The sequence below is a fragment of the Nipponia nippon genome, unplaced genomic scaffold (assembly GCF_047370975.1).
Source record: "Nipponia nippon isolate SJK-2023a ecotype South Korea unplaced genomic scaffold, ASM4737097v1 scaffold_11, whole genome shotgun sequence".
Taxonomy (NCBI): Eukaryota; Metazoa; Chordata; class Aves; order Pelecaniformes; family Threskiornithidae; genus Nipponia; species Nipponia nippon.
The window spans coordinates 5,854,953-5,880,510 of record NW_028262302.1 but is presented as its reverse complement, the minus strand read 5'-3'; the positions used below and the strand labels follow the sequence as shown (position 1 = coordinate 5,880,510).

Sequence of the window (25,558 nt, the reverse complement as noted above, 5' to 3'; positions counted from 1 at the left end):
TAAAAAGCATCAGAAATTTCTTCTGTAAAGCTGAACATCCATACATACATGTGTATCTTCACCAGTTAAAGAAACAAACTTTGTCCCTGTGCACACATACAAAGGAAGCAGTACGGAGAAATATTTGAATGACTGACACTCCAGAGCACAAGCCCTAGGGCAAGGCCTACCCTCCCAAAGAGATTCTATCTGAGAGTTCAACAAGTCAGAAAAAATATTAGAAAAAAAATGAAACCGTGCCATTTCCACCCAGGTGGCTTTAAGGTTTTGCATATTCAAATCTTAAATCCTACAACTCAAAGAGACCAGGGCCTCCCGACTAGAAACCTAACACAGAATGGAAAACATAAGCGACTTCAAAACACTTCTGGCTCTCCATTTCCAGAAACCTGCTGTACTTGTTGTTTGGTAACAGTACTTGTGCTTACCTGGTTTAAGCAAAACCACGAATAAAAGAGCACATTCTGCTTCCAAACAGTATTAATCAGCTAGAAAGTGATAATCCACCTGAATGAAATATTGTCATTACCAATTTTCCAACCTACACGCATGAGGAAGATTTAAGGCTTCGGCCTGCAGATCCAATACCACGTAAATTTGGAAGTGGTAGAACGAAACACTGCAATTGCTGGAACACTCCACTGGTAAGAATGAAACAAAACAGTTTCACCATGAAGAAGAAAGTGACTAATCTTCAGCAGAAATCAGAAGAGTTACTCGGTGTTCCTTTAGTTGGTTGAAGGATTCTGACTCACACCTGCAGGAACGGATGAGCAGGAGAAGAGAAAACAACTTTGATTCAAGTTTTATGAGAGAATAAAGATGATTGCCCTGGAGACTCAAAATAGAGAGAGAATTGTGTCATTCATATTTCGAATTCTAGGAAATTTCTGTTCTTTCTCTTATTTCTACAATGATAAGAAAACTAAGTACCACCAGTCTTACACCACCACGTTGTAAGAACTTGAATTTCTTTTTACCCACTTATAGTTTGCGCTGCAAACGTGCAGATCTCAACTGAGATGGCCACCTCTGCTCCTCAAATACGTTATCTCATAGTATGCAGGTTGTCCTGGCACAGTTTGATCCCAAATTGTCAGGGGACCTCAAGTTCAGTATTGAGACCTCACTTCCCAGAAGTAATCTGGGCAACATCAAATAACGAAGAGAGGCACAATAAAAAGGAACCATGTACCCATCAGTATTTGGCTTCCTGAGGATGCAGACCATGTGAATGTTCCACAGGCAAAGAAAACTCTCGGTACTGCTTCCCCTTTCCAGTCCACGTACGCCGAGTTACAACACTCCAAGAGAGTTCCTGGGTTTCAGTTCAGTCAACTCACAGTTAGCTAGCTGCATGCTGGCAGAGACATTAGGAACTTCGTAACAAAAAGCACAATTTGCCTCCAACCCAGATCAACCACATTTTCTTCAAGTCCCGAGGTCTGTCCAATATTGTGTGGGTTTCCAAAATTTTGTGGCAGCAATATCAATAATAAAATGGCACAATCTGCTAAGAGAAATTGTGTCCGAAGGGCACGAAACAATTCACCATGACAGCTGTATTAAATAAACGGACAAAGAATATTTTTTCTTCTGGTAACAATAAATTTGCTTAGATGGCAACAAGCTGTCCCACAGGCTGAATTACTGCATTCCTTTGAAAAGGATTCTCAGAGTGTTCCAATGATGTTGAAATCTCAAATTGGGAAAAACTGATTTTGGCTGGTGAGGTCGTGTTCTTCTCTCTCATTTAAAAGCACACTAACGACAGACTATTCTTCTGCAGGAAGCATACTTTCTAATGTGACTTGCAAATCACGATTCTTCAATTTTCCAATTCAATCCTTTCATAAAAGCCACTACTGAAATCCGACTCAGGATCTCCATGGTATCTAAATGGTTGTTCAGAGATTAAAAGGCTTCAGAAAACACTTAAAACAAACACCTTAGAAACAGACAATAACAGTGCTGTATTTTGTTTACCAACAGGCAGGCAAGGAACAATTAATGCACAGGGTTTGCAAAGATGACTGAAGCAAAGTCCAAAAAATACCAAACCCAACCTGATGGGTGAAAAGTGAAACTTCACCAATTCTTCCCTTCTAAAGACTGGAAACTAATAATGCAAGGTAAGTTGTTTATGTTGATGTAAACATTTTGAGAAAAAGAAAAGCATGACATTTCCAGAACTGATATAGTATTCTATGCTATATTTTCACTCTTTCATACCATAGTCAGACCATCATGCTTAATGAGTAATCCTACAGTAAAACACAAGGTGACAACAAAGCTCTATTCACATAGCAGCAGTATGTCTTAGGTTGCACGTTCCCTTGCACAAAGCTCATGTACTTCTACCATGAGACAGGTAGTTTCAATACTCTTAAAAAAGCAGGCGATCTTGAGAAAAACTGAAGCACCATAAGAAATGGTAAGCAATGATGAATTTTTCCTTTTTACTTGATTTCTTCATTCACTGAAGGACTAGAGTATGTAGAATTTGTTACAGGTTGTAGTTCTGGCATAAGTTAATTTCCTTTGAGAGCCACTTCCCATCAAGCAGATGAAGACTGACCTGCTTAACATTCAAACCAACTGAAACAAATGGCAAAGATTATGGAATGATATTTCTGTACTACAGAAACTGAAAAAGTTCTGAAATTCAGGGAACCAGGAAAACAACAACAACAAAAAGCCCCAAGCCCTTCAGCCTGTTCTGATCAAACAGTCTAACAAAGAATCTGCAACAGTATGTTTTCATAACTGAAATTTTGCCCTAAACTTGAAGATTGATACATATTCTCTTTTCTCATCGGAGTAAAGTATAACTTTATGCGTATTCTCTGCTCATCTCTCTTTAATTCTACATGCACCACAGAATAAACAGTGTGACCCCTCTGCATGTTATCTGCTAAAATAATTTTCAAAATTGTTAAAAACAGTAAACAATATGATCAATTCTGTCACACGCTATCCATTTGCATGCTCCAGAAATATTATTTAGCCTGGAAAGAAAAATGTTAGAAGAGGGTCTCGTTCTGGTGTATTACCAAAAATACAGACAAAACCATTATCAGTTCTTAAAAGTGAAGAAACAGCATCAACTCATAACAATGGCGTACCACAAGAACTCTAGTTTTGTTACGGACAACTGAAGATAGACTGAAACCCATTTTACACATACCTGAGAGTAACTTCTCCGAAGCGAAGCTTGCCTGATTTCCACAGCAATACACAATACTGATTTCTTGTTAACTATTAGTTTCCCTTTGTCAACAATTCTCAGTCAGAATTCAAAGAGTACTTAGAAACATTTAAAAAAGAAAGTATATATGCTACATAATAGCATGTGTACACAGAAAATGCATATTTATTACCTTCCATTTTAAAAATGCTGCATTCAGGGAGCTTGATTTTCTTGTATTAAACACATTCAGGGCATAACACAAGTTCAGCTATTCCCCTCGTTTACCAAAGAGCTTTCAGTCATGCACCACAGACAAGGCTGAGAAACATCCAATAAACCAAAACATCAGAATGGCAAACAAAACCATCTATTAGCACCACAGCTCTCCTTTAACAGCATGAACTAGCACCACACCAGAACTAGTTGATTTACCAACCTAGACGCAAATCACAATGTAATCACTCAGCACAGCAACAAAGAATAGGACAGAAGGAAATTCAGGACTTCATTTTCTTCCCTCAGAAAGGTCAGGAGAAAAAATTCAATTCACCAGTAAAAGAGCAATTATTTTCAGATTTAAACACCTTGCCTGTTTACAATATTGTTAAACATAGTGCCTTGTGTTAACACACAAAGCCTTAACACAAAATTTGAAGCCTTTGCTTCAAAACCTGAGAGAACAAAAGAAAGTTTTCATCAGCAAAGCCTATGCTGTGCAAAAGCAATATACCGGCATCTATGAAGAATTTGTACCACATTTAATAGCGTGGACTGCTATTCATTTCTCTTTTTTAGCAAGCTAAACACATTTATTAAAGGAATAGAAAGGTATAACTTCTGGTCTTTGTTGCTTCTTTTAATGATGTTTCTTTATGAGACAGTAGACTTATGAATGGAATGAAATACCCTGATAGGGATCAGTGTTGGCTAAAAGACCAAATGAATTTTCTAGGCTGCCCTCCAGAGAACTCTGTAGTACCTGTTTTCAAGTTGCACGTTAAAGAAATGTTTTTCATACATTACTACCTTGAGTATTTCAGAGCCATCCAACAGAATTTATACTCACGTAGTAATGGAAATTTGACATAATTGAGAAACTAGGATCCAAAAAATAACGATCATTCCTGCTCTCCAGGAAGAATGGGAACAGTATGACTCCTAAAGGCCAGCAAAACCTGGGGCCTTAATAGAGCTGTCTATGAGAAGAAGAGCAGGTGATAAACCTAGAAGACAGGACACATTCCAGAATATAAGCACAGCACCTCTTCCAGGTAAGGACGGTTCTGAGCGCTGTCAACATGTGAACACAGACCACATTTAAAATGTCAAACAAAAACCATGCTATATGGTCCACCAAGAACACCGAGTTTATAGTGAAATTTATTGTTCTGCTTCCTAATACAATAAGCTACAAGGTACATACAGTATAAAACGAGAACGGCCACAAAGCAAAGGTGATAAACATTCTGTGACGGTACAGTGGAGGTAACGTCTGTCTAATTTTTCCACTTTATCCCACAAACAGCAGCTAAAACTACTGGCCCTCCCCCTCCCTCCCCTCCAAAAATATTAAAAAGTAAACTGTCTCTCTCACTTAGGAGCAGCGGGATTTGTTGTTTTTTTTGAGGGCACTGGTTATCTGCCAACATCTCAAGAAAATTGCTGAAACTAAAGTAACAAAGAAAAACTGTGAAGGTGGGAGTGACATGTCCCATGCAAGATGCTCATGACACCTTGGTTCACTTCTCCTCAGAGCAAATGGCCTGTAAAGAAAGGAAAAGTCTGTTACACCAAGTAAAACAGCAATTAACATAGTCAGAGTTAAGATGTAGTAAGCAAAATCTGAACTAGTCAGGACTAGGCACACAGCTAAACTACTCTTTTAATGAAGAAATAATCTTTCTGTTAATAAGGTTTGGAGATTGATAGCTGACAATCCTTCTCCTTTTATTTTTAGATGCTGTACAGGAAGGTGCACACTGACACAGGCACAGCTGACACCTATTATACAAGGCTCCAAATCAAATAATCTTGTCTGGGAGAACTCTAACAATGATATGAACTGCAACCTCAACTCTTAAAAAAAAAAACTAAAAAACATCAAGGCTATAAACATGCAGGAAGACTGAATACTTACCTTAAAGGCACAAAATCCCATTTAACCACTTTTTCATATATACTTGGTGCGGTTGAGGGCTCTCTCAGCAAGATGACCACTTTCATCTGTTATCTTCTCCCAGTCTGTTTGTCCAACAACAAAACCAATGGCCCTTTTCCTGTCTGCATCTTTTTTTTCTTCTAGATCTGCCCATCGCACCTATGGAGAACATACTATCAGTAGGACAATCTCTTAAAAAATCCTGAAACAACTCTAGGCTTTCCATTGCAGATAAGAATACACGAATTCCAATTTGTACTCATTTTCATTTCAACAGGTAAGTATTAATTTGTTTTCCGATGGGTAAAGATGGAAACTACACCAGTTACATTATTTTTAATTGAACTTCCCAGGTGTTCCATGGAGTGGAAGAAAGGTACAGATGATTAGCCTTTTCCATTTCAATGCTATAATTCTGAGAGCTCAAGTGTAATTACTACAATTATTTCTCTGTTCAAAGCACTGCTTTCTGCAGGAAGAATTATCAAAGATTCACTTAGTGTCTTCATTTTCTGTACAACCCGTCTTTCAATTGCGCAATGGAAACATCTAGAAGACAACTATGAAACTACAGAAAGACAGTATTAAAGAGCAACTCAGCAATGAATGCATGAACGAGGGACAGTTTTCCTCTCTATCTTCTGTGATGCATTTCTATTTAAATCTTTCCACTGTTTCTTTACACTAAACTTCTTCACACATTTGTTATCTCCCATCCTCTGTGGCTCTTCATGGTCATGTAGATCACTTGCATTCATCCTGTTCAAACATATACAGTCTCTCCCTCACCCACAAAACCCAGACACCGATGGGAGGGAGTGCCACAGGGAGGAGGGAGGCTACAGTCCAGAAACTCAGCTGGAACACACTGTTTTTTCTTGTCCTGCAACTGTAAGTGAAGGAGCTCTTCCTTGACATCCTAACTGATTAGTCCCATTCAGGCTGATTCGTTACTTGGGGACATCGCCTTATCACCTTTCTGCCAGCACCTTCCTGTTCCACTTTCTACCTGGATTTCCCCAGACATTCCTGCTGATAAGCAGTGTCTGCTTTCTTCCACCATCACTTCCTCTGCCAATGCCTTAGCATCTCCATTTCCCTCATGCACGCTGTCCAGTACTACCCATGTTTTCTACCTGACATTACAAAACAAAACAAAGCCCAAACAACAGTAGTTAACTCAAATTACTTTTAGTGGCAAAAGCTGGTCTTTCTGATTTGGAGACAAAAAAAAAAAAAAAAGTATTACCTCTTCCTATTACCTCTCTTTCATCTTCCTCTATGATTTTTTTCCCCTTTTTCTCACAATGGTATTTTGAAGATGTAGCATTTTGTGTTCAGAACAGAACTACATATAAAGTGGTTGAAGCCAACTTCTTACACACTATCTCCCAAGCTTTATGCAAGGTATATGCAGGAGGTAATGTCTACAAGACTTAATTGATATAAAACCTACGTAGCTGATATGTTCAAAAAGATTCATCTGAGGAAAGTAAGAACAGTGTACTGTTTCTCTGCCTACTTATTACAAAACCTAACAAAAAAATAGCTTAATAAAATCATCATCTTGTCTTGGAATCTGCACTGTATATCACACTATCTCATCACAAAACATACAGCATAAGAAAAGGACTCTATGGGTTGCTCTGGTTGCAACCATGGTTGCACCATCTCCCCTAGCAAGAAACGGGACATGATTCCATTCTCAATCTCAAAAGCCATGCCATGCGTAGTTGATCTTTATTACCTACAATTCCTCACTTCGTTATCATTAATCTGTTTACCTCTGGAAGACCCTACTCTCAAGGATGTCCTCTTACAGAATCTAATGGAACAGCAAAATGAAAAGTGAGTCAGTGAAATTGCCATATTCATAGACACTGAATGACTTGATGCAAACTCTCTTTTTCACAGAGATTGCTAAATGATCATATACAGACAGTAAGTCATTTGAAAATTTATTACCCTTTTCTTTCCAGGTTCAGAAGCACGTGTATCATAGTCATCTGGAAGCTGTAGATAATCTTCCATTCTGCTGGCAATTGCTTCCCAGTCACGTTTCCTTTTAGTGCCAGTCCGCAAACCATCCAGCTTGTCTGAGAACAAACACAGAGCCTCAGAGTTAAAGGAGAATTTTTTTTCTATTATTCACACAAACAAGACGAGAGTGGAAAAATTTTCAAAAGAATAAGCAGCAGAACTTGTACATCCAGCTCGTCTTGACAGGTGGAATGATGAGAGTTGAAATAAACTAGAGAAGACTCAACACCATTTTCAAGTTTTATTGATCTTTCACATTAATTGTTTGGCAGTAACACTCAGTCTTGTTATTTGTATGAGGGAGAAAAGCTTCCTCTTCTGGATGTTCACACTATATGGAGTCTGTCCTTACAGGTACAATATAGCCACCAATAGCTAGGAACCACAGATCCACCTTTCTGTATTTGAACACAATACTAAAGCTGTAGCATTTTTTGCAAATTTGGGGTTTAATACTGTGTCAAACATGGCATACATGCAGTATCAGGGAACAAGTGACGATCATATAATTTAATGCATCAAAGACAAGTTTTTGAGATACTACTTCTGCTAAACAAAAAGGTCCTTGGAAACCCTGATCCCCCCCTTTCTTTTTCTCTCCCCACAAGGAAAACACACTAAAAATCCTCCAGGACTGGGAAAAAAAAAATCTCAGAATCTTTTGTTTCACGGTGTAAGAGGTCAGTCATGAATATTTGAGCAGTACGTTTGTCCAACAGTCATAATTTTCTTCTTTTTCTTATTGAACTGATAAGGCATGAGAAGAAACAATTCCATTTCTAGGTTCTAAAATTTTGATCCTCTTTGGACACTTATTTTCAGTGAAAAAACACCACCTTCTTGCAATTATGTAGCAAACTGCTTTTGGAAAGGAGATGAAGTATTCATTGTAAGATTACAAACAACAAAGCATGAAAATGAAAAACGGCTTTACAAGTCAATGGAAATCCTAGTACTTCTGTCAATGTATGCTACCATTTTATAAGCCAACAATTCAAGTATGTGCAGAAGGAATACTAAGCTTGGCAGTTATATTCTGTAAAGCATTTCCAGTGATGTCAGTAACATTGTTTCAGAAGTCACTGATGTAATTAAATTCACCCACAAAAGACCTCAGAAATAAACCAAATACAAGGCAGCATATTTTCTGGATAGCAGAAGAGGATGTTCAAAGGTATGTATTTAAAGAGCTCAGTTCAGAGATGAGGTTTTTCACTTAATATGGGAGAGAAAAGAGCAACAACGGAGATAATGTGAGGCAATGGTGAGGTAGACATGCTAGTATAATTTAAATGCCATAAACTAATGAAGTAATTTCTCCCTCATACAACTCTAAAAGTTTTAAAGACTCCACCTTTGCCCTGTTTCCCTGGACAGATATAGAATTTCTTCTAAGAAAACATTTTAATCCCCCTCTGCCTTTTAAAAAAGCCAACATTTAAGAAAACTGTGCAGGATATTTGTATCTGTAACATGATATCTTGTTACACAATTCAGTTAAGGTTCTTCTTTTGCTCTAAGTTAAATCTGCCCAATTTGACGTTCAATCTCCACAGAAAGACGGCACTCCCTCTAGAAGACAAAATTGATTTATACAATATTCCTCTGTTACTCCAGCACATAACGTACTTGCACTGTTCCTCAGTATTACTGTCAGATCAATCGGCGTAGATCATTTGTAGCATAAGGGTTTCCAGAAAAAAATTACATTGAAAAGGAGATCAACAAATGCATTGAGGAGCATTTAGGAACATGAAGAACTGAGAATTCAGGAGCTCTCTGTTGGCAAGTTTCTATACACAGACATATTCCTGCTGGAAGGCAACATGCTATGATGCAAGTTCAGTCTCCCACTCCCTGCTGCACACAGACCAATTGAAAACATCGCCAAGAACGTGTAACTCTCAAACATCGCTAGAGGAGTTCAGGAGGCGTTCAGAGTATGAGGTTCCCCTCTGTCCCTTTTTGTTACTGCTACACAGAATTTATTTTACAATGTTATCTCCTTCCATGTTTGAAGTTGGATTGCCTTTCCAGAGGGATCTGCTTCCATCCATACTATCATGGTTCAAGGTACATGTGCCATGCAGTAGACACACTACAGAAATGTCAAAAGCCTACCACAAAGCATTATTTCAGAATATTCTTTTCTGAAAATGAGACAAGGTGTCATTTTTGTAACAATGGTGCTCGTAAATATTTATGGCAGATGATTATTTAGTGTTAAACTATCAAACATCATTTTACCATTTCAATTTTAAAAACAACGAAGCAGCAGCATTTCTGAAAACCCACAGAACTTAAAAACTCACCTTTAGAATTTTAATAATAAAACATCTGAAAGTAACTGACTTAATTAGCTCCTTCAAAAACTAAATGAATCAATCAGCTAAATTTTTGCCCTCCTTATGCAAAAGTCAAAGTTTTATGTAAAATGTTATTTGCATTCTAGAGCAAATTTTACAATGGTATCAAAACTTCAGCTATGCCAGAGCTCATTTCTCCTTCCCTGAAAGTCTGCAAAACTCACCACTAAGCCACACTTTGGAACAGAGTATTGCACTAAACACTGCGCATACAGTCAAATTTTAAAAATGTGACTCCATTTCTGTAAATTTAAATGTAAGAACCTGTGTGCACCATGCATTGAGACAGACCAGTGATTAGACTTTAGAATAAAAACGTGGCTGTGCACTCACAACACATAAGGAAATGATATACCACACACATACTCAGAGGAATGCATCACCCCTGCCAAAGTAAATCTGAACCAATGCAAGAGCTCTGGGGCATACAGTATGGTGATTGTCACAAGTCAGTGTTGCAGCTAAAGAACTCAAACTTTTCAGACCTTTTCTGAGGCTTATTACAGTCAGTAAGATCTTATTGTGCTCTCCTGTAACAACACCTACTCAGAAAGAAAACAAAAAAGCAAAACAAGACTTACACTGCTGTTTTTAGATTCTGCACTCGTATCACTTCTGCAAATGTGTGCCCTCTGGAACTAATGCAATAAACCTGATGGACAGGCCAGCTCCCAGGAAATAACTCAACTTTGGAATAACAAATGCATACCACAGTTTACATGCCTTTCAGGAAATAATTTAAATTGTTCATCTACAACAAAGTCTTATTGTGAATTAAATGTAATAATTCTTACTCACAGACTGCAAGTGCTTATAACGCATACCTTGAGCTAAAAGTTGTCTGCCCTTGCAGAGCAGTTTTTCAAAGAAACAGCACTCATTGCATAGGAATGCCTCACTTCTTTAAAATGTGTGTTCTGTCAGAATCTACTTTTAATCTATAGTTCTATGTATTTATAAAAATGGATCTAGAAGGTAGTTATAAAAGTAAAATCGTGAATACAGATTTAATAGAAAGACATTCTCAGCACCTGTATCTGTGTCTTGCAGCATGCTAACATCCAGTTTGTTAATGGAGTTTGATTGTTAAAGGATTATTGCAACAGCCTTGCAAGTAACTTACTTTAGCATAAAATTGACTCTGCTGCTCACTCCCCATTTTACATTTAAGTGGAGACTATATAGAAATTCTGCTGTTTATATTATGGAGTTTTCATATGGAAAGAAACACACCACAGTTCTTTGTTTCTATTTGTTAGCAGTATTTGATCACGAGAGAGGTAAATTTTGAAAGCTATCTGTAAATTTCTGCTGCAGTTGCAGTCTCCACATTGCTAGAAACTACACATAAAACTTAAAATATTTTTAGAACACACTTTGGACTCTTGTGATATTTGTAAAATGCACAGGATGACTTAAGGTTCACCGTATGCAGCGCAACGCATCTGTTCTACTGCTCAGTATTTAAAGAAGTCTATGTTATTTGGAATACAACACAACGTATCAGAACGTTCTTCAACAATGCAGTTTTCTAGTACTATAATTTGGTATATAATTGGGAAAAAAATTATAAACTTAAGAAACAATCTTAAGATATTAAACCAATCAACTCTTAGAACAAAAAATCAGAGCAATCCTGAATTAATTCTGTCTAGCTGCCTAGCTGTTTGATACGCTGCAACCATTGAGTACAAGGCTCCTCCAGTCGTACTGCAGGTGCCACAATGTCAATATATTCCACAAACATTTAAATGACTTAAAAGAGAGCACAGCAGCAGAAGAGATGGTGCAGCTAAGCAGTTAACAGCAAAAGATGAAAGGCTGCTTTATGTTAGCCAGAACTTCTAATGCTATTTCTATGGTGCAATTGTGATTTTGGTTATTGGAAAGTAATGATACACAGGGCTGTACCACACGTGCAGAAGCAAACCTCAAAATGTTAAGACATGCTGCGTCCCATTCAGATATGTTACTTCTTACAGACATGACAGCAAATAGCAGTTTTATGCAGATTGCATTGATAAAAATCTTCACTTAGAACCATTACTGTTCATAAAAAAAAAACCCAAACAAAACCGATCATAACGACTAGAAACCCCTTTCCGTGTGTACACTTTCCACCATAGCTGTGATGCATGCATTTCAACCTGAAAGTTGCTTTTGACTTTGACAGAATCCTAATATTAGCACTTATGTCTAACGCAACCAGCAGCACTAATCAGAACGAGAAGTTCAGCAAAAATAGTGCCCTTGTGCTCCTGGAAAGTCCATTTTGCATCCTACTAAGAAGAATTCTAGTACTCTCCTGGAACTGAAAAGCATAACCAACTTTAACTTTTCAATACCTAAATTGTTGAAAAGATACACCAACGTCTAATCATTCAGAACCAACTTCAAAGCATAGCACTACTTTGTCCTCACACATGTCAATTTTGGAGAGCAAGAAACATCTTCGACACAGTTAGCTACTAGGCATGTCTCCAAGAAAGTAAGAAGTTACTGACGACATTTAGGCTTGAAAAAAAGGTATGCAGTATGAACAAGAATGCAGTGCAATGTAAGTTGACTCTTCAGTTTTTATAATACAGAAGAGATGAATAAGAATAGAAATAACTGTTTTTTTAAAATTTTAAGACAAAATACTTTCCTTGAACAGATGGAAGGACAATTAATGAGTATATAAAACAGCGATGGTTAGAAAGTCATAACTCCCTTGCCTCGGGCAGAAGACATATTCCTTTTCTGTATAGATGCTTTTGCAGTTTCAGACACGTGTTTGAGATCAATAAATTTATTTGTCCTTGGTAAGGAGGCACAGTAAGAACAAAAATTCAGGTTTTGCAAACATCATCAGATACCAACTATAAGAAACAGGAAAAAATAAATACCCACCTAGCTTTGCCTCAGAAGTGTCCATCTCCCATTTGCTTTTCGGAATGTAACCCTAAATCATACACAGAGAGAAGCTCGGAGGATTAGAGAGAGACACACATGCAATCACTTTTGAACTGGAAACAGCATTATAACGGGAGCTTAAGGTATTTCTTTTTGTAAGGCACAATTCTTGTTATCAGATGAAGGAAACAAATTACTCGGTATTTCAGAACTTCTGCATCCACTTCCCATTCAGTGATTTTAGCAGCCCTTGCAAATGATTACAAGACTGCTGCCCTCTGCAAACACAGAACTCCGGAATGAGTTTAACAGACAGCAATGGCGCTGCGTGCACAGTTATTATATTATATTATATTATCCCAGGTGGCAAAGTTACTGCAACACAACTTATCAGGCATAAAGAATATTCAAAGCTTTACAAATACAAATGAAAAAGTTGCCGTAGTCACAAGCTTTTAAGAATAGATTCCCAGATTTATGACACACAAGCTTCACTTAATCCTTTCGAAGGGACATACTAAGTTCTTGTATGAGTGGTTAGTCCACAACTAAACAAAATTCTTCTTTTAGTTTAAAAGAGAGTATCTACTGAATCACTAAGTATTATTTTTCATTTTAAAATAACCCTCTTAGTTCAACGATTCTTTTAAAACACTTTTTCCCCTAGAAAATGTCATCATACGTTTTACATGTAATGATATTTAGCCAGTTTATTCCTTGTAAATGAGTATAATGATATTAAATTTGGTAAAAAGTATTAATTCTAGATATCTTCTTGTTATCTTTTCATTTTATACTCTTGGATGAGTAAATCCTTCCTAAGCAACCCCTTATAACTCATGTCAGCTGCTCAGATTTGTTATAAAACTACCTAGGTTTCTCTGCAATCACATTAAAAGCTCAATGTAGTAAAATGGAACCCCTGTGAGAATGTCATTATTTTAAAGAATGATTTTTAATAGAGAGGGAAAAGAACTACTCTAGAAGATTTCAACAACAAACAATCCACAGACCAGTTTTATTACACTAACTTCTTTCCTGCTCTATCTATAGGTTGCCTCCACTGTGGTAAACATATACTTGTATTTCTTAATGCTCAGGGTTACTAAATCAGAGCGTACTATTCCAGAGAGCTACACTGCTTTTGATTACATTCAGCATTGCTCTTCCAAAATCCTTGAAAGACCTTTTTTCTATCACGCCTATATCAGTGACTTGAGATTATCAGATCTCTGTATTTTATTGTTTTTAATCAAGTCTGTAATTAATACAAACTAAGACAGTTTGTGCTGCAATATTTCCATGTAACAAATAAATAAACTTCATGTATATATGTATATTTATACTTTTAAACCAAGTTGCACATTAAAATTTGCTGAGAAAGTTTACACCACAGCTAGAAGCCTGTATTGAACAAAGTGATGTGTGATACACTGGTGAGAACACTTAAGTTAAATGCATCAATAATTCATACCATCAAGCACAGAAAAGCAAGAATTGTCTGAATGCTACAAACAACCCTATGGGAGTTGATAATAGCAACAAAAGAGTGACTTTGATGGTGTGAAATGGCCTATTGTGTGCTGAATCTGTACAATATCTTGGTCCTCAGATAGGATAAGGAAAGATTCAGACTCCATCCTTTGGTACAAGACAGTTGGATGTTTCAAGGACATCTGCCAGATGGCAGGAGCTTCAGACCTCTCTTTTTCCACAGGATTAAATGCAGCAAAATGAATTGAAGAACCCTTACCAACTGCTCTCAAGAAGGCAACAGATACCAAATACAGTGTACTGTTCCACCTTTCTGTCTGACATACCTCTGTCTGAGATTAGCCATGTGACTGAATAGCAGAGATTACATACAGCAGATAATTCTTTGCTAATTTTCATCTCTTGTGAATCTGAATAGAAAACATTCTTATATGTAGATTACTTTTAGTTATTAATAATTTGCATAGTTTTTACCACCAAGCTTTCTCCTTGTCTCATAAAGGACAGGACTATTGTTTTATGTGCTGTACATTAGGACACTCCCCAGAGCCCATAAACACATACATACATACACGCACACACACACTTATGCACAGGTGTCTCAAAAGCTAAAGACAACTTTCTTTTCTAGATATAGCTCATTTCCAAGAAATGAGACAAGCAGCCATATTCCTGTAAACATGGGTGCATCATTGAAATGTTCTAACCACACTTTATGCAGTCTCATACTCTGTGCCAAAGAATAATTTAGTAAAGAGAATAAATGAGTCATGTTGCAAAAAACAGATGTTTATTAAAATCCACTCTTCCTAAGCTTTATTTTTTTAATTCTGTATTTCAACTGCTTTCTAAACTGCCACTCCTGAGGAATAGTAAATTTCTATCAAGAAAAAGGACTTTGCTCGTCTCAGACATTTTTGGTTACTTCCTGTTTATTGGAGTTTAACTGCTTGGTTGTGGGAACCAGGGTTTGACACATTCAACTCATCAAGCACTGACCAGCTGCAGCTCCAACACACACCAAGAAGTTACATTAGGAAGCCTTCCATGGACTTTTAAATACATACCTAAGAACGTCAGCCCTCAGGGCAATTCTCTAACCTTCATTTATCCAAGAGACCTAAACCCTCATCTTGGAAATACCTACTGACAAAGTCAGCGAGCCTTGGCAGAGAAAGCATCCTTCTTCATAACTGTTGTCATACACTGTGGCAGTTGAGAAGAGTTCTTTAGACACGTGAAAGGAAATAAGCTAAATTAACATTTGCCCATTCTTCCCATCCCTCCACTTAGTGTAATTCTTACATAATCTGGAAGACAGCGCTATAGTGTACTGCAATTTATAAATGTCTGTAAGAGGCACGTTGCCATGCTCCACTGATAATGCTGTTTGTGGCACAGACTCACAGATTCTTAAAAAAAAAAAAGCAGTTCAGAATAATATGATTTAACATTAAAGTTCTCCTGGAAATGTTTACTGAACAAATGACTAGAAATGTGTGTATTAAGATTGCACTGCTAAGAATGGCAATGGGTTGGCATTTATAAGACTGAGACTTTCCCTCAAACACATTAACAAACATTTTGTTAGAGATGGCTGATGTGTCTCCTACCAGTTCACTTTCTTCCTCCTCTGCTGTATCCTTCTTCACTTCTTCTTTCTGGTCTTCAATATTTGCATCAAAATCCTCCATCTCCACCTGTTCCAAACCACAAGGCACAGACTTACAAGGCACTGCTTGACTTCTAAGTATTATCTTTTTAGCAGAGTAAGTAGAAGATTCCAAGTTCAAATAGAAGAGGAAAGAAAGGATTCATCTTGGAAAGTATGATGATGCAATATATATGAATACTGGCTCCATTTTGGCTTCCCTCAGAAGCAAGTTCCCTTCTAGCTACAGAGTGACAAACTGTGTGGGAAAGTAGCAATCGTTTATTCTCTTCCTTCAAGTGCATTCTTTATGCTCTAAGTGTCTATAACAGTAAGATACTTCACTTGCTTCCCACACAACCACGTTTCAAAACTTGAAATCTCAGAAAAAGATCCTAAACTTGCCATTTACACATCACTGGAATGGTGCGCTCTGCATAGAACATCTCTATCAAGCCTTTATCTTTTATGCATTTAAATATCACAGTGAAGAATAATAACCACAGAGATTAACATAATAAAGAAAATGGATGCTTTAAGACATACATCTAACCCTGCCCATCTAATGGAATACTTTCTGTGGTCTACATCTCTAACCAGGATTCATGTGCATACCGTTGCGTACCTAAAATTCTTGAAGTATGTACAGTTCTTCATTACCATTAGTAAAGCCTTGATACACACAGAGTAAATCCCAGATCTGGCCTTTTCTGAGTCTACATGAGAGCTGAGCCTTTTGTTGTCCTCTTAAAGATTACTATTTTCCCATACAAAGAATTTGGAGATTCAAAAATAACCTGTTGACCTCATGACAAACTGCAAAGAGTAAACTCTCATCCTACTTCAGCAGTTCACCAGTTTCTATGGCGATGGCAAGAGCTGTTCTGACAGCAACACGCAGCTATGGTACATTCACGATGACCATATGATTAACACACTAATTTATTCCCAGAGCTCCTGAAATATCCTGCCAAAGAAGAATGCAACAATACAGAAAGCTGACACACCAAAGATGCATGTCGCGGCAAACTGCAAATGGAATAAAAAGGCAGCATATACATCTACAGCAAGTGTAATCTTTTGCCACGTTATTTATTTGTTTCTTCATTCTCTGCTACAGGTCTGTATTTCTCAAAGCAGGGACCGAGAGGAGCTCAAATTTGTTCATTTACTTATTTATTTTATCAAACTACTTCCTCAAATTATGATCCAATTAATCCAGTAACCTGAAACAGTGCTGAGTTTCATCTGAGAGAGCAAAGATCCTCTTTAACTGGTACTCAACAGTTGCTAAAGAGCAAAGTGGCTTCAATTCTTCCTCAAAGAGGTGTAAGTCTGGGCTCCAAAAAGGTGATAAAAAATAGCATGTACCTTCCTGTTTGGGTAATTGATAAGAATAATAGAATACACCTGTCTGACAGCTTGATTCTGGCTTTCTATATAACTGCCCTGTTGTGATCACACCCTTCTCTGCTTTGTATTTTCAGTATAGTCACATCTACATAATTTGTAATTTTAACAAAGCACAGAGATTCTCACCTCTTCGATAGCAGCATCCTGCAACAGAGAACGAATGTCCAGGCGCATCATGTGACGTGGTGCCGCCTCCCAGTGATCAGACATCTAACAAAAAACAAACAAAAATGAAACACCTCAAAAAAATGTAACAGATTGAATGGAAAATTGGGTTTCTGATCATGAACAAGATGTATCTGTACTTAAGAGAAGTAATTTCAATCAATCCCATGAAATAAGTACCAGCTCTTCTTAGAGGAAACATGTAAGCATTACGTAGCCTGAGAGAGGTCAATAGTTTTCCAACAAGAGCAGACCTGAAAGCACGATGAAACCTATCACTAATCCTATGACTCCAGATGTATACAGTTACCCTGCTGATTTCTTTTAGCTTGCGTCCGTGAATATTCCTCTTGGAACACGTCTGGTTATCTGCACTCATTTCAGCTAAGTACACCTAGAAAGAGAAAAGACAACATTAAATATTGTAAATAAATTTTTAGAGCTCTTTTTCTACTTGGTGATACACTCTGCAGTTGTACATTGTAAGAAAGGTAAATTTGTAACTGTAGACCACAGCATTTTTCCTGAATGTGGAAGGGACTTTGCATTCAAAAGTTTAGAAATAGCAGCATACAGGTACTAGCAAGTTCAAATGCTTTTTAGGCTCCATTACCTCAAAACCCTTGGTTTTTGCAGCACTCCAAAACTGTTCAAAATGTCGCACTCTATCATTGATAGCGTCAAGGATAATGAAGGGGAAGAAGCCATCATCCAAGGTCTTTTTGAAAGTTTTAAACATGCTGGTACGATAGGTCTCTTCCATATCAGCTTCATATTCATACTCCATCACCTTTATCAAGGACAAAAGCATTTAAGAAAGAGGACACCCATTAAATTGTTAACGTTCAACTGCTGAAGGTCACGACCACAAAGTACACTGGTATGATAAAAGCATCTTCCAGGTCAACTTTTAAGAATTTGCCCATTCTGCCCTTAAGTTATATTGACTTGTTCTGAAAAACAGACCTCTGCGCTCTTCCAAAGCCACAGACTGAAATTCTGATGGCCACTGTGTTGTTTCAGAATGTCTTGTTTCTTTATCGAGATAAGCAACTGAATTAAAAGTACCTTCTTTTTCACTTTTTTCCCTGTATCTGGGTCTCTCTCTTCTTTTTCCACTTCAGTGATAAAATAGTCATCCAGACTGAGCACTCTTGGTGCAGGTCCTCCACACTCTACTTCCTTATCCTGGAAGGAAAGCAAAAAGGAAACATATACTCTTGCTGTAAAAATTCCATTCTGCTATAGAGGATCTTCAAAACACTTCTGGCAAACAGCAGCTCCCTGCTCTATATTCAAAACAAGAAGAGAGCAGTATCCCTCATGCTTGCTAATAGCGGAGAGGATTCACATGCCACATGAAGACATGGAACATGAAATAACAACAGGCTGAAATTCCAGACAAACAGAAAGAAAACAGCAGAGGAAGCGCATGCAAAAGACAAGCAGCACTACACAGCGAGTGGTTGTTTACATACCCTGATGAGTTTTGCTACATGTGTCTTTCCACTGCCAGGCAACCCTCTCATTATGATTACAATCTGAAATAAAGATCATGTAAGAAGACAGGATACTGTACTACATTTAACAATGTCTTTTGCAAAAATTTTCTTCTAGAAAATTATGTGCTCTGGGCTTACACTTTTCCATATTATCAAGAAAAGCCAGTACCATGCCTCACTGCCTGTTTTACAAACCAGGTTGTGAGGAATGGTAGTAGTTCCACAGAATAGGAGTATATGATGTTGATAATCATGTCAGCAGCTTATACTGCATAAGATGTTACAGATCTGGTTCAGATAAAATTAACTGAATGAAATTTGTCTAAATGTTTTACAGCCGGAATCTTGTTCTTTCTTATTTTATATGGTGCATTGCCAAATCGCTGACTCTGTGTAAAGCCAAGTCTTTCCTCTGATACATCAAAGACCAAGTGAAGATCTCAGAAGAGTCTAAAATACATTAACATTACCCACTAATGGGAATTTCATCTTAGCATTCCCAGGAAGTTTACATCTCCTGTGGACTCCCAAGAGCTACACTACAACACTCAAGGCATTTGCAAAGGAACCAAGAGAATTTCCAGAGTTTCCTCAAATGTAGGCTTGTTCCCAACATATTACACTCATGAGCATTTTATCCGAATACAGACCTCATAGAAACCGATTGTTGCTTTCACAATGCATACTCACTCTCTCTGGCCTGCTATCCCGTCCTGGTGGCTTCAAAATATCATCTACATTTTTAGATTCTGGTTTCCTTTCCACCCGTGGAGCAGGTGGTGGCTGGCGGGGCATTGATGGAGCAGAAATTGGAATCCTTTCCTCAGGGTAATTTCTACGATCACCTTCAAATTCCAGTGTTTGGACAGAAGAATTTTCTTAGTTCAGTGAAATAAAAAAATTAAGATGTTCATATCCAGCTGAGCTGATTTAAACACACCTTCATTATTTTAGGATAAATTCACAGCTTTGTCCCCAAAATAATTCAAATTTCTAATCTTGAACCTATTGCAACCAAAGACATTTTTTAGCAGAGTATGTAACCGTTGCATTCCTGATCTCACCACCACTGAGAAACAAAACTACATGACACTGCCCAAATAAATTTTCCTGAATTATATATTCTGAACAAAGAAATACTTCAAATCAACTAATCTTCACCTCTGCGAGTCCATGTTTTTCATAATATTCTAGCATGGCTTCAAGATTGAGAAACTGTACCTCCAAACATGGAAGGCCCATGATCATATGCTGGACGATCTGTCTTTCGTTCATATGGTGGTCTTTCAAAACCACCCCGCCTGGAGGAAGGATGGTCTTTTTTGTCACGGTAAGACTGAGTCCTTGAAGGTGTAGTAGGAAGAACCCTGCCAAAAGAGTATTTTTCGTATTTCTAGAATTTCTACTATACATTCCAGAGAGAAATGAACGTGTACCTCACAGGCAAAATGGACAGCCTGATATCCAATATAGCCTGAATTGTACAGATTTTAATAGTGTTCCAAAACCATGTACCTATCATCTCGGGGATGCCGCTCTTTGTCAAATCTCTCTCGTTCGTAGTCCACAGAACCACGGTCTCTGTGCAGTTCCCGCTCTCTCTTGAAATCCCGATGATCTGTGTTGGAATTACCTTGACGCTCAAAATAAGGCTCACGATCTCTTTCTCTGTTGTAACGACCAGGGTGCTCTGAAAGGAGAAACCCAGGGAAATCCAAACTACTAAAACATACTCTGAATTTTGTATTCTTTTTGAAGGAAAGCAACAAACAAAAGTGCGAGAAAAGTATATAGAAACACATGATGTGAGGGCTAAAATGGAATTAATCAGCCACTGAATCTCTTTTCCAAACTGTAACAGACAATCATACCATGAAATCCTACTTAAAGCTACAAAACTGAATTTTTAAACTGGCTAAGTCATTGACTGCCTCTTGACAATATAAACTGTTAGTCTTATGGGCCTCTGAAGAAAATAAAGTCATTGTAGCTTAAACAAGATTTACTTAGTTTAAAACATGCTTTTAGTGCCTTACAACTTTTCTTAAGAGCTAAGTGTCTGAGAGCTAGCCAAGTGCTCCCTACCTTTTTGAAATGTTTGCCTCTCTGGTAGAGGTTCCGGACGCAGGGTTACCCTCTCCCCATATGGAATCTGTTCCACTTTACTGGTGGTTATATCTGGTTAAAAATAATAAAAAAAATAATCAAGGTCTTAAAATACCCCGCTTCCATTTCCTTTCCTCTGTCATGAAAAACAATCAGTCAATGGCATTAAAAGTGACTGGAATAGCTTACCAAAATTTCTTTTAATGGATAATGCAAAGAGAGCTATACATAAATACACAACACCATGGTTTTGAAAGTCTGAAGCAGGTTTGTGTGTGTGTTTAAGTATGCATACCACTTTGTCTTAAGAATGGGACTTCTGCCTGTTCAGATGAGTTCAGGTAGCACACATGGTCAGAAGATTATAAACATTAAAATGCTCTGAAAGTTTCAATAACTCATTGAACTACTGTATTGTCAAGATCATTAACTGAAACAGTCACTTTAGATTCCTAACAGTGACAATTTTTCTAACACCTTTTAGTAAAACATTTACTTAATGGAATCAATATGGCTTCAATTCATTTCACGGCACCTTAGAGAGAAAAAACGTACAACGCACAATTTAAGAACTTCTTTACAACATTATTTCACTCCCGTTAAAAACTAAGGATGAGAGAAATTAATTCTATTAAAAAACTAGTGTTGAATTTTAGCTTTGATAAGCTCAATACTAAAAATCAGATCCCTTCTACCATTTGTGTGTTAAATGCCTGTTTAAGGTGCATGCCCTTCAGAACTAGAACTTTATTTCCCTCCCTGTCTAGAGGGTACCTCACACCCATTAAGCAGTATATAAATAATGCAAACACCAGTCACATTCTGCTTTAAGTTACTAAGTCACACCTAAGAACTGTAACAATCCGAAGTACTTTCTAGCACAGTTATTTCCATACTCAGCTACAAAGGTATAAGGGAAAGTACCAATATCAATCTAAATATAACACATTGATGTGATCACATCAGTTGGTGTTTATTAGAAGCAGACGTGGCTATACACCATTTGGTTCACATGAAATAGCTCATTATCACAACACTGAAGAAAGCATTAAACTCAAGGCTGGAGGTTACAGACTCCTTAAAACTGCATTGCTTAGCATTAGATTGCAATGTTCACAGTCTACAGGTCAACTGCAGAACATCTACTAGAGCATGCTTTGAGTGTCACATTCCTCTAGAAAGAAGCTAGGAGGACTAATTAGCTCTCCGTTACAGATCAAACGAATACACTGTAATACCCACCTCGCCCGTGGCCATAATCCACGGTTTGTTGAATTACAGGTGCTTTAGGAACCGGGGGAATAACCGGAGGAAGGGACACTGGTACAGCTGACGGAACAGAGGTGTGAACGGCAGGTACTTTCACAGGCGAGGAGACAGGTGGAGGCATCATTGACTCTTGTTTACACAACTCGTACTCCATATTTGCTCCTTTATCCTCATTTGTGTCCCAGAGTCCGTGGAAAGAATCTTCATCCCAGCGTTCCTGTTCCACAGCAGAAGGTGATGGTTTTAAAGACTGATCATGACTTGGGGTTGTAGTTGGAGTAGAAACTGGAGCATGTGGCCTTGTCATAGGTGTAGCAGGCCTTGTCAGTGGGGCACTTGGTCTTGTCACAGGGGTGGGCTGTCTGAACAACACGGGAGGCTTTATAATAACAGCAGGAGAAGGTTTAATAGCTTGGGCTTCTACTGGTGCCTCTGAAGATAGCTGAGAAGAGACCTAGATGCAGAAAGCACTTTTAATGTAGATCTGTAAACTAACCTTCTCATATCCTCTGTAAGTCAGTAAGCACAACGGCAATTGGTAATGAAATCATTAGTATTTTCTAGTACCTCCATCAAGGTGCTACAGGTAGGAGGACAGTATTTCAAGAACTGGTGGCCTGAATTAATTTGGTGTTTGTTCACTATGTGAAGGCTTAAATACTATTTATTTTCTCCTTCAAAATAACCTTACCAATTTAAGCTCCAGTAGGCCTATCTCAGTTCAAAAGTGTCTACGGTTTTATTCCCAAAGACTCCTGCTGTCTGCAAAGATTCCTGCTGTCTGTGAGGAGGCTGAAAAAGTCTGAAAGTAGGGCAGCTTGGTGATGCACAATAGGATTGATAAGGCCAGCTTCTTTCTGGAAGTCAGTGGAAAAATTCCCAGAGAGCAGAATCACCTGGAAACCCCTTAATGAAATCAACATCAGATCAACATAAGAAATCGGGAGGTCTTGCCCAGTGGAAAAAAACAACAAAACAAAACCCCTTCATGAACCAAACATTCCCATGGAGCCTCATGTGCTGTGTCACAAGTCTTTTCAGCATCACAGCAGATGCCAAGTTACAGGCAGCCTTATTAGCAACATGCAACAAAACTTGCAGAATGGTTGTAGATACAAAGCTGAACTTTGTAGTAACAGTTCAAAGTCACAGCAGAAGTCTGAAGGAAGGAATCCCAAGAAAGAAAACAGTTGTTTGAATACCTTTAGGCAGATAGGTGAAGTAGTCTGAGATACAAAATATCAAAGTTGAGTAAAGTCATTTCCTAAAGGCATCAACATATCTGCAGTTCTTGGTAGCAAACCTGTTCCATTATTTTACTTTATAGACACTGTAAACAAGGAAGAGGTCAACTAGGCAAAAAGAAAACTCGCAGTGCCTCATTCCCTGCGTAACACTTCTGTGGAGGGAGGGACAGACAAAGCTTGGTCTGGCTAAATGTCAGACCCAGAGGTCAGTACAGCTAAATTTATTGGTACCAGTAACATTGGGGTTAAGATGTGATGAAGAATAAAGACTGTGCATTGACTCAGGTATCTCCTCCAACATACATTTAACAAAATTGTTTATTCGTTCTAAGAAGGATTTATAAACCCGAGTTAACATGACTGTAGAGGCTCAGCTGGTCTCTGACCAGGTATGAATTATCAATAAAACAAATGTAAGAAGAGTTCCCAGAACCAACCACGAGATTAAGCAGCAGAGGAATAACTTGCATCACAATGGGAGATGAAGTCATGAAAGTACACAAATGTGAACTTCCATGCACTTTATGATATTCCAGAGGGTAATGAGAATTCCTAATAAAGACATCAAATAGAAAGCTAATGCCCACTTTACATTGAAATATCTCAGTTTTTGATGAACAAATCCTCAAATTTCTCTCTTTAATTTAACCTCTTCAAAGAGCAGAAAGCTCTTAAAGTAGAAAAAGCAGAGCAAGACTGGAATTAAAGACAGCATCAGAACCGAGCAAGGAACAGGAGGGTATTCTCATGAGCCTTATGCCCCTGTTTTGGAAGAGCTCACTGTTGCATATCATCCCACAGCAGTCCAGGCTGTTGAACCTCAGGCACTACTGTCCCCAATGGGTCATGCTCAGAGGACACAGTGGACTGAACGAGTAAGAAAGGCTTTGGAAAAGAAACTATGAAGTTGCTTTGCCTCAACAGAAGATTGAGGAGGTTGTAAAGGCTGCTAGGGAGGCATTCCACAGAGAAGTTTGACCATCAGAGTGCAGAACTGATCTGACATACACATTAACAATAATTGCTACTAGCGTGTTATTAAGTTAACACAAGATGAATTTACCTGAAAGGCACCTGGCCTTGTGGTTGTGTTCTGTGATCTAGGAGAGTCCTGTGTGGAAATGTCAGGTTTAAACTCTTTCAACTTCTGTAGCTGTTCTTTTTGCTCTCTGCATATGAATCACAAGAAAGTGTTATCAGTCTGTAGCTTAAATGCAAAATTAAAGAAATGAATGCTCACAGTGAAAACCAAGTATTATGCTAGCACTAGGGGCCAAGTCCAAAGGAGAAAAGGACACAGCAGACAGCAGACTGTAAAGACACAGTCAACACTATGATTCAGAAAACCCCTGTTTCAGATTCACCTAACCATGGAGGTATTTAATATATTAGCTGCCTCCTTTTTTGATCACAAATTTCCTCTGCAACATGCAGTTATGCTTTTGTGCTTGGCCAGAACCACTCCACTTTGACAGGAAAGATTTTAGCTTCTGACAACACCTTCTGCAAACCAGAAGCCCACTGGAGATGCATGCCCTAGTGCTCTCAGTGACTTGGCTCTGGGTTGCACACTAACAGGATCGAGGCCAACGCAAAGCACAACAGAGACTCCAATATTTAAAAACAAAGCACTGACGTCAGCTTTTGTTTCCTTGTTTCACGTATCAAAATGCTACCTAGTCTATGGAGCAGAGACCAGGACCAGCAGTGAATACTACAACCACCACGTTACAAAGATCTATCTATTCAATACGATTTCCTTTCAGTTTTTGTTTGCATCTTTTTATCTAGTTTTTTACTGCTAATAATCCTTTATTGATATTAATTGCGTGTATTAAAGTAGTGCCCAAAGAACAACTAAGAATGGGATCCCTCTGTACTAGGCATAACAGAGGTCATCCTGACTAGCAACCCATCTGTTCAGTGCAAGGGGAACTTGGCTTACAGAAAGGGATCCGAAGTGCTGCATTAGTAGAAAGAGTAAACTGAGCAATTGCTAGCACTTAAAAGGTCTTCTTTACATCTGGCTTAGGAAAAATACACCAGACGACAAATACAGAAC

General features: G+C 38.1%; 1 protein-coding gene across 11 annotated transcripts in view; it reads right to left on the bottom strand.

The window, feature by feature from the left end:
* Positions 1-4,552: 4,552 nt before the first annotated feature.
* YLPM1 (YLP motif containing 1) overlaps positions 4,553-25,558 on the bottom strand; it is a 39,439-nt gene continuing 18,433 nt past the window's right edge. Inside the window, exons 6-21 of one of the 11 annotated variants that reach the window (XM_087747325.1) lie at positions 24,560-24,665; positions 22,223-22,703; positions 20,960-21,052; positions 20,390-20,564; positions 20,096-20,241; positions 19,565-19,752; positions 18,851-18,913; positions 18,441-18,560; positions 17,986-18,162; positions 17,683-17,766; positions 17,334-17,417; positions 15,757-15,843; positions 12,647-12,698; positions 7,314-7,444; positions 5,328-5,507; positions 4,553-4,953 (exon numbers count right to left, since the gene is read on the bottom strand). In XM_087747325.1, coding sequence (XP_087603451.1) covers positions 5,361-5,507; positions 7,314-7,444; positions 12,647-12,698; positions 15,757-15,843; positions 17,334-17,417; positions 17,683-17,766; positions 17,986-18,162; positions 18,441-18,560; positions 18,851-18,913; positions 19,565-19,752; positions 20,096-20,241; positions 20,390-20,564; positions 20,960-21,052; positions 22,223-22,703; positions 24,560-24,665 — 2,134 coding nt within the window. In that variant the 3' untranslated portion in view covers positions 4,553-4,953; positions 5,328-5,360. The other 10 variants (XM_087747326.1, XM_087747328.1, XR_015702242.1 and 7 more) reach the window with 10 other exon arrangements.